General features: G+C 36.7%; 1 protein-coding gene across 2 annotated transcripts in view; it reads right to left on the bottom strand.

Annotated features, from left to right (window-relative positions):
* Positions 1-1,895: 1,895 nt before the first annotated feature.
* The window catches only part of RASSF6 (Ras association domain family member 6), a 43,750-nt gene continuing 35,503 nt past the window's right edge, over positions 1,896-10,142 (bottom strand). For both annotated transcript variants that reach the window (XM_055341210.1, XM_055341220.1), the window contains exons 7-11: positions 8,607-8,708; positions 8,215-8,266; positions 3,401-3,519; positions 3,199-3,296; positions 1,896-3,068 (exon numbers count right to left, since the gene is read on the bottom strand). In XM_055341210.1, coding sequence (XP_055197185.1) covers positions 2,993-3,068; positions 3,199-3,296; positions 3,401-3,519; positions 8,215-8,266; positions 8,607-8,708 — 447 coding nt within the window. In that variant the 3' untranslated portion in view covers positions 1,896-2,992. The remainder of the gene's footprint in view (positions 3,069-3,198; positions 3,297-3,400; positions 3,520-8,214; positions 8,267-8,606; positions 8,709-10,142) is intronic.

The following is a 10,142-nucleotide window of genomic DNA, read 5'->3' as shown; positions in this document are numbered from 1 at the left end:
ATTTTTGATCATTTAAGCTATTTACTTTCTTTTACCACAATAGCAATATAATAAATATCTTTCATAATGTCTTTGTATGGCTCATTATTTCAATATAAGATCCTGTAAGTTAAATTATAGGATGAACTTACTACTGAATTGCTTTCAAGAAAAGTTAATATCCATTCCTATTTCTACCAGTAGTCTGAGTGACCATCTCATTGTAATTTGTTGAGTATTTAATATCACTTCTTAATCTTTGCTAATAGACCAAAAAGTGCATTTTCCTTTTCTTTTTTATTTATTTATATTTTATTTTATTTTATATTTTATATTTTATTTTATTTTATTATTTTATTTCATTTCATTTCATTTCATTTCATTTCATTTCATTTCATTTCATTTCATTTTATTTTATTTTATTTTATTTTATTTTATTTTATTTTATTTTATTTTATTTTATTTTATTTTATTTATTTTATTTTATTTTATTTTATTTTATTTTATTGACATCTCAGGTATTTTATTGACTCTCGGCTCCAAATTCACTGTTGGTTCTGTAAAAATGGTCGTGGAACCTTTTAAAGGTTTTTTCCTTTGCATTTTGCGTGATGTCATGCTTCGTCAGCAGAGGGCGGTGAAGAAACATTGTAGGAGAAAGTCTGGTCTCCTGATTCCGGGCGGATGGCCAAGACTTCTGGGCCTGGGCTTCCCTCCACTGCTTTGCCCAGGGTGCTTTCTCCAGGGCTGACTGCCTGTAGGGTGCAGCTCTCTTTCCCCTTTGTTCCCTCAACCCCTTCCCCACTTGCGGTGACATAGCCTGGAGCTGAGTACAGGTCTGTGCCCTGGTGCCAAATCACTGCTCCCCACTCCAGCTTCTCAATTCAGGGCTTGCTTACAGAGAGGCCTGCCCCAACCCCACCCCGGGATGGCCATCTGGGAAGCCACTTGCCCAGACTCTGCGCCACACAGCTTCGAAGACCCTTTGCCCAGTTCATGCCCAGAGTTGTCCTGGGTTCCTGCAAAGGGTCCCTTGAGCCCCTAGTCCAGGCGCACCTGCAGCAGTACCCTCTATGCTTTCTTTGTGCCCCCAGACTTCCGGCAGACCTCCGGACACAGACACTCTGTGATCTGGGCCTGGGGCCTTCAGAGAATCCCCAAGGCCCTCTGCACACTTGCCCACTTCCCCCAAAGGGTGTTCTCGTTCGACCTACGACTGTGGTGCTGGCAACCAGCAAACTGCTCCACCACCCATGGGCTGCACCCACAGCCTCTCCAGGGAACTTCAAACCTCTGATTCCAAACTTGCCCTTTTTGGGGTACTCTTCCCCAGCCTTGGTGTACCCTTTATCACTCTCTTTCTTACTATTCACCTATCATCACAGCTTAATTCTTTATATTAAACCTCTGCTTAAATTACTGTGCTTCTGTCTCCTTATTGGACACAAAATAGTGAGGTTGATCACCGGTAAGATACAAGTCCCCCTCCCGCACTTGGTAGCTATTGGAATTTCCTCTCCTGTGATTTTAATTTTTATGTGGTTTCTTTTTTTTTTTTTTCTCCTATCCACATCCTGGTATTTTTCTTACACATCTTGTAGACTTTGTATTAATGATTAATCTGTCATTTATGGCAGGTGCCTGATACTACTTAAATTTTTTTGTAAGCACACCGAATTTTAACTATTTCATTTGCCCAATTTTGGCAAGATGAGACCATTTTCTTATTAACTGATAGCTGGAGAGATAATGAAGCAAGCCTCTATTTTCCTCAAACGATTTCCTTTCCTAGGACTTACCGATCATAACACACTTTTACTTTCATCCAGTTTAGGTTTTGGTTTCAGTGACACTAGGAAGTAATACCTTGGTCTTAAAAATGTTTTGCATTTTTATTTTGATAATTAGTCTTCCAACTTGGGCTTATTACATACAACCCTTATCCCTTAGTACATGCAACGTATCCAAACAATTTAATACAACGCTTTTGAGGAATACAAATGAAAGTAGCTTAGAGAATGGAACAGTGTTGCATAAAACTCCAATCTAACATAGAGTTCATAAATAAAATCAGAGATGATACTTGTGGCATTCTCAGTGGTTTTATTTTTTGTTTGTTTTCCAATTGGTTTTAGCAGACTTTCAAGTAACTCATACCGTGGAATGAGTTGTCTTGGATAAAAAGAGCAGAGCTCCAGATTCCTTGCCTGCCATCAGCTACAAGTTTTGCATTATCCTTCGTTTTCATTCGGCAACAAACGGTTACTGTGGGCCAAATCTCGTCCTAGCTGATTAAATATATGAGGTGTCTGTGGTAGACTTGTTTGGAAAAATAAAACTAATTCAACTGACTTTAAAAAAAAATGCTCAAGAATACTTTGGAAGTCATGAGTAGAAAGAGTGAGGGAAAGGAGGTTCAGGTTGAGAAAATTGCCAATTCGGATTTCTTAAGAGTCCATAATCTTTTCCAACCCAAAGGACCACTAGCTCTGATGTTACAAATGGCCCAAAGTCATGGACTATAAAGAGACAGTCCTGGATTTCTCAAAGATGCTAGAGCTTTCAGGGAGCTGTGAAACACTCTTACCATGCAGTTCCTTGGTAGGGTAAGAATATGCCTCTGTATCTGCAGAGCTGGCTGCTTTTACTTCTGAATCATGTCCGATAATCAGTCGATGACATTTTAGTTCTCCTGACGGTTCAAGCTAAAAGAAGTTTAGGGCACTTGACATCTGAAGACACCGTTTAGATTCGAGTTCATTGAGTGTTTTAAAGCATTTGGAATACACAGTATCCAAGCTTGTTCCAGTTACTGAAACTAAATTCAAGCCCCTTTCAGTGCAGCTATGAACCCTAGCTAAGCTCATCACTTCAAAGACAGACAGGCTTCTTCAACATTAAATTGCCTACAAATCCAAGTTCATATGTATTCGAGTATCGAATGCGCGCACTCGTCAACTAGTAATATCCCTCTGATTTTGTTGAAGTGTTTCAGCAATTGCAGGCTGTACTGCTAAACCGTTGTTTCGGTTTTTACTGCCCGTTTACTCTGAAGACATTTCAGTATAATAGCCTTTTCTGTACTGAATCTGAAAATGAGAAGGAGAAAAAGAGTTATTAAAAATTGAACACAAAAAAAATAAAATAAAAATTGAACACATTTGAGTGCACCGGACCTCTTAAAGGAATGGGTGCCCAGCATGCATGCTCCTGACTTACTTGGCTATTGTTCTTTGGATCTCTTTCTTTTCTTCTTCATTTAATCTTTGAAGGATGGATTCCAGGAGAGAAAAATGAAAGTTAATGTACTGAGCTACCTGGAAAAGGAAAACACAAAATGAGACAAAAAAGAGAGCAGGTTCTGTGAAAGGTGCCAAGTCAAGAGGAAGCAAAGACAGATTCAGGGTAACAATATCCATACATCACTGCTAATTTCTTCTGCATCTTTATCCATGAGGAAAATGCGAGCATTCTCTTTGGAAGGTCCTTGTAGGAGCCTATGCAGTAGTGGGACATCTGTCTTCTTTAGCCGTTTCCGCTCTGCAAAGGAAAACAAGAATCATCTATAGTCAGGAGTCCATCCTAGAGAAAGAGAAGAAATGTAAGTCACCCATTCATTTTCTCTCTAGCTCACATTGGAAGAAGACCGAAAAATTATTCATTTTATCAGAATGAAGCATGAACAGAACATACAACAGGAGGCACTCATCCAAATGAGTAGATTAAAATTGAAACCTTTCCAAAAAAAAGTACAAATGGACTTCTTTCTCTTGCTATCTCTTAAATTTGATTTGTATCTCATAGAATTCATCCTTACCTTTGATTTGGATGTTCAGATATATCCCCAGTCCCATTTATGCTTTTATCAAGTAACACTCCCATAAAACTCTTTTTTTTAATGATTTTATTTATTTATTCACGAGAGACACAGAGAGAGAGGCAGAGACACAGACCAAGGGAGAAGCAGGCTCCATGCAGGGAGCCTGACATGGGACTCGATCCTGGGTCTCCAGGATCACACCCCAGGCTGAAGGCAACACTAAACCACTGGGCCACTGGGGCTGCCCCCAAAAAATTCTTAATAATTTTTCATTCATTCAACAAATTTTTATTGATTCTTTCCTAGTTCAGTTACTGTGTTTCCATATTCCCAGTTGTTCAGGTCCAAAATTTTGTAATTATCTTCAAAGGTTCCTCTGTTTCTCATTCCAATGCAATCCTTGGGTCTTTCTTAAACATATACTCATAATGTTTCACATCACAGATATTTTTATCATTTCATTTATCTGAGGGCTTCATCCATTCAGCCATAATAATGAAATGAGAAAGAAAATAACTTCCAATCTGGTGTATTCCTAGAACTTCAAATTTCCTAAAGTTATAAATTTCCCACCCACCAAAGCACTTCCAGCTTTCTGTCAAAATAGTTTCACATCCATGATTTCATTTTTATCAGAATGAAGCATGAATTGAACACATTGCCTTTACATCCATCTCCTTCCCCCCTTCTTCGAATATTTTTTGAGTTCCTACTATGTTTCAGGCATTGTTTTCTGTGCTGGGCACCTTATAAAACAGAATAAAATCACTTCCCCTGTGGACCTTACATTCTAGTGCACTGAAGACATAACATTTGAATAAAGACTGAAGGAGTTGAGGGATGGAACCAGGGAGCTATCTGGGGGAAGAATGTGTTCCAAACAGAGTAAGTAAATAAGCCAGGCACCCTCCAACTCAGTCAGTGCACATCTAGTGCTATCCAAAAGCAACAAGAAAAAAAAAAAAAAAAAAAAAAAAGCAACAAGAGACCAGGGTGGCTAACATGAAGATGATGGAAGGGTTATTAAAGGCTGAAGAAAACATGTAGTGGGACCAGCATAAAGACTCTGGCTTTACTGTGGGGAAGAAACAGCACCGTAGGATTTGAGAAGTGATGTGACATAGTCTGACTTACATTGTTAAAGAATAATCTGTCTGCTATGTTGACATAGACTGAAAGGGGCAAAAGGCAGACCAATGAGTCCTTTCTACATTGTCACCAATGAAATCAATCACCCTGGGCTACCAAAGTTCCAAGAATCAGAACTGTTCTCATCCCCTGTGTGGGGCTTGCCCCAGGAAAAAGTTAGGAGAGGATCTAGAGCACAGTTAAAGTAATATTATCCATTCTTGCTTCTACAGAATTAGAGTTCATTGCTTTAATTCCTCTACATTTCTGAAGCGAGGGAGAAACCCAATAATTCAGCTTATCTTATTAACCCACAAGGATCCTCTTCTGACCTCTCCATCTTACATTAACTTGGTTTTGCATCCTCAGTGTGTTACATTCTTAATATCACAGAGCAAGGTTTCTTGCTTCATAACTTTGTTTCTGGGATAATTATCAGAAATACATATTCCCAGACTGTTCCTGGATCTAGATAGTTTGGGAATCTTTATTTTAATGCACTTATCAGGTAATTCTGAAATGGACTAGAAGTTGAAAAACACTTGATCATGAGTTAGTTGATACAAGGTATTAAAAGCACCTGTATTTTCCAGATTAATACCTAAACAGGTGCTATTGATTCCATTCTTTTCTCTGTCCCTGATCCCTAAAAGGTGGTAGTTATGATTATCTTCTGGATTTTATGTATTAGAATTTTGACACAAAAATTGAAATAAAACATGATTTTTCCGGTAAAATTTTAAAGAACTACATTTTTTTGCAGTGAAAATAGACATTTTATCTGATTATAAAAAACAACAACTCATGCTGTCAGGAAGGGAAAAGATGATAACAAAGGTACAAATTTTCAGTTATTTGTAGAATAAGTTCTGAGGATCTAATGTCCAGCTTGTTGACTAGAGTTAATAATATGATATTGTACATTCAAAAGTCGCTGAGAGTCGATCTGGAGCATTCTCACACATGAAAAGCTTTGACTATGTAATGTAATGGATGTGTTAATTATCTTGATCTTGGTAATCATTGCATAACGTAAATGTGTATCAAATCATCATATTGTATACTTTAAATATATACAATTATATTTGTCAATTATTCCCAATGATTCTTTAATAAAGTTTTTAAAAACCACACATGCTATTGTAAATTGAAACTATGGAGACAAGTACAAAGCAGAAAGTAAAAATCACCTGGAATCCCAGAACTCTGAGACATCAGCCTTATTACCCTTTGTGTGGCCAGCCCTTCGTATGTGTCTTTATGCACAGACACAAACACAATACATAAAGGTGGTCGTGTGAAACTTGCTATTTTTATTGTAGCATGTAGAGGTCAGAAGAGGATTCTAGGAGTTAAGACATGTTTTTTTAAATGATTTATTTTTTGCTTCTGTGTTTCTCCTTTTTCCATCCTCTTCTCTGCATTCCCCCAACCTCCTAGTTGGGTAATTGATGCCCATGACTCAGTATCTATCATTTAATACCTTTCTCTCTGGTCATATGATCTTATATAACACATATTTAAATGGGATTTGTAATTCTTTTACAAAGATGGGATCATATTATGTACATTTTTAGGCATGTTGCATTTTTCACAGAAGAGATATTATGGAATTCCCTCCACTTAACTTGTATACATCTAACAACTCCATTTGATGGCGGCTTAACAACCACTTATGCAATCATTTTCCTATAATAGGTGATTTTGTCTTTAATTTGTTGTCATTATAAATAGCCTTGCACATAAATCTGTAGGTATTAGTCCTTTCATTTTTGTGGAATAGATTCTCACCAGTGGGATTGCTGAGTTAAAGGATACATATCCTGTAAATGTTAATAATGTTAGAATAAGTTCCAAAAAAGTAAAAGCAGTCATATTTTCACCAGAATTGCATGAAAATACCCTTTTACCTTTCACCACACCAGGCATAGGTAGAATCCTTCTGAAACGTTTTGCCAGTCTGCTAAACGGGAGCTGATATTGCATTGTGGGTTCTGTATTCATTGAATTGTCTTTTTGTTACCATTATGCAAGAACTCTATTATTATAGCTATTAACCTTTTATCTGATAGTTTTCATAATTCACTATTTGTATCTTTTACATTTTTATAGAGTTTCTTTCTGCTTTTTATTTTATACTTTTTAGTTTTTCCTAAACAAGTAAAATATGAATATATACATATACACACCCTTAGAATTTTTAAAATTCATATATTTCATATTTTCAAAGCTTCAATTTATAAGGACTTTAATTTTTTATACTTTTAAAGATCCAACTTTCATTTTTTTTTACATTTACATTTTTGTCCTGGCATCAAAATGTATTATTTTATTCTTTTTTTAATTTTAATTTTAATTTTAATTTTAATTTATTTGTTTTTATTTATTTTTAAGATTTTATTATTTAATAGAGAGAGAGAGAGAGAGAGAGAGAGAGGCAGAGACACAGGCAGAGGGAGAAGCAGGCTCCATGCAGGGAGCCCGACGTGGGACCAGATCCTGGGTCTGCAGGATCACACCCTGGGCCGAAGGCAGGCGCTCAACAGTTGAGCCACCCAGGTGTCCCAGTATTATTTTATTCTGTTCAATTTCCTGTTCAAACACTCTGACTCTTTAGCCGGAAATATTTCTACAATTTAACATAATTTTTTCAGCTTTAGGGTTTTAAAAAATTTCATTTTAGTATTTCTTTAGCTTTTTCTCTAATCTCTCTTTTATCCCTGCTCCCAGCACCCCATGTGTAGCCTCTTCCCAATGTCCAGCTGCCAAACTTTTGCTCCTGACCACCAAGTTGTGCATATTTTTCTCTACTGGGGGAGAAAGAACACTCCTACAATGTCGCAGACACAGTGCTAAGAAAGCGGTAATAACAAGATCAGAGAGAGATGGTTTGCATTGAGGGCTCCAGTAAGAGCTAGAATGAGAAGGGAAAGTCAAAAAGAAAGAGGTATAGAAGTCAACAACTTCAGTGCATAACAATCCTTGGGAACTTTCCACAGACTCTCCCAGGTCTGACCACCATTCAGGTAATTTAATGTCTGGCCAAATAGCAAATGAACTCTTTTGTATCATAAGCTCTTCATAAGCTCTTCTAGGATACCTTATTCTTAAGTTATCTTCCTCTGAAATTGAGATATGAATAATCTTCTAAAACACCCTCCCTTGCTTCCATCTTGCTCTTTTCTTTCCCCTTCTTCCACAGAATGAGGTTTAACTGTCTTCTGCCTCCCCCATGGACATAAAACTACAACCTCCTGGAATCATATAAAAAGAGTGATCAAACTTACCACCTGTTGCAAAAGTAATGTAAAGTGCAAAATCTTGGGCACTGTTTTCAATCTGTCAATGCAAAAAAAAATAAACGTACGTGAATTCTTTCACATTTGATTGATTGGTCATTGTCAGATGTTTTCTAAACTAACCTGACCCAAATAATCTGTTTCCTCACTCTCATTTTGCACTTTTAGACATGAAAAGAGACAGCTCTGCTCACTAGGGCTAAAGTAATTTCTCAAGGCTCATTTACAAAGAGATGTTATACTTAAGAAGGAATTCTTCAGAAGTGAACAACTTAATTTAGATCATATGTTGATAGGTCTTTTTCAGGAGAGTGCATTTATGTATCTGCAGTTAAATCATATACAATATAGTTCTAGCTCAGTTTTGTGATAAAGATTACCTTAAATTTTTGGAGAAGTTGCTCTATTACTTCTTCAGTCCTCATATTACTATTTATTCTGACCTTAGTTTCTGATCCAAAGGCTGGAGTGAAAATCGAAGTCTGGGAAGAAAACAAAGTTCTTAACATTACATCAAACTAACAAGAATCAATATGTTGAACCTAGCCTTCTTACCTTCTTATGTGGAAAAAAAAAAAATCCCAAATCACCAGTTTAAAACTTTTGTTCTTTTGTGCTTGCTTCCTTTGTTGTTGGGATGTTATGTATCCTTTTAAGCAGCTTTACATTGTTTGTTTCTAGAGTAAGTTAGGTAGAACATCATTTGAGGATGTTCGAAACATTTTCACTAGATAATCGTCTCATTCTTCAATGTGGTTCAAGATTTTAAATTAAATGTAACTATAACATAATATAATAATATATATATAATATAATATAACTAAACACAAATACAAAGTAATATGAATAGTGTTCCAAGACTCTAGAAATGAGTTCGGTTCAGCAGACATGGAGATGGGTGGGCTCTGGGGTGGCTCAGTGGAATGTTAGATGAGCCTTTTATTGGGAAATCAGTGAGTAAATATCAAAGTGCATATATGCACAACATCTGTGTGAATAGAAATATGGGTATGGAAATAACTTTTTGAAGCAGATATATGGAGGATTTCTGGAATAAACTCTTGCTAAGTGTGAGAAAATTCAGTGTTTGTGCACATTGTGAGGCATTAATGAGTCACTCTGTGAAACATCTGACTGGTGCTTATGAGTTCTATGGAGTCCTGTAGACCCGTATGTTCATCTAGTACTAGGGCGAGAGTATGTTACATATATGATTATGTTGTTTATATGAAGAATATTTATGGAGTTTGACAACAGCACTAGATTAAGACTCAGAGGCCTAGATCATAGAGTCTCCTAACTCCAGCTTTGTTAGTTCACTTAACTTTGAGGCCTTAAGAAGCCTCGAGGATTTCATTTGTAAAATAAGAGAGTGGGACTAGATGATCTCCAAGAGCCCTTCCGAAGTGCCAACATACAATGAACCTGGAATCATGTTTTTCAGAGTTTTACTTGGCCAAAACACACAATGGAATAAAATGATTTCTTATTGCACGGGTAGAAGCATACCGCAGGTCAAGTCAATAGTCATAACTTATGTACAAATATCATAATCTAAGTCCCTAATATGGATGTTATTCATATCCTAACAATATTGGTGTTATCATGGGGTTTTGTGACATAAAAATACATCGTATGACTATATCGACTTAAACTCCTAGATGCCTCTTGCAGCATGTTCACTGATGGAGTGCTTTGGGGCTTGAGGTTTTGTTTTGTTTTCTGCTAGTTATTAAATTGCAGCGAATGGCATCTGTATGACATATGTGTGGTTCCAGCTTGATCTCTTTTAACCTACAAGAATGAAACTAATGTAAATTGAGTTTTTCTTTGTGCCAGACACAGTGCTCAGTGCTTGGCTCACCTCATTCCATTTAGTCCCATCAACCCGCAAAGTAGGAAGGATAAAGGAATGA

The sequence above is a fragment of the Nyctereutes procyonoides genome, unplaced genomic scaffold (assembly GCF_905146905.1).
Source record: "Nyctereutes procyonoides isolate TBG_1078 unplaced genomic scaffold, NYPRO_anot_genome, whole genome shotgun sequence".
Lineage (NCBI taxonomy): Eukaryota > Metazoa > Chordata > Mammalia > Carnivora > Canidae > Nyctereutes > Nyctereutes procyonoides.
The sequence above is the reverse complement of the archived record's forward strand: the minus strand, read 5'-3'. Positions and strand labels throughout refer to the sequence as shown.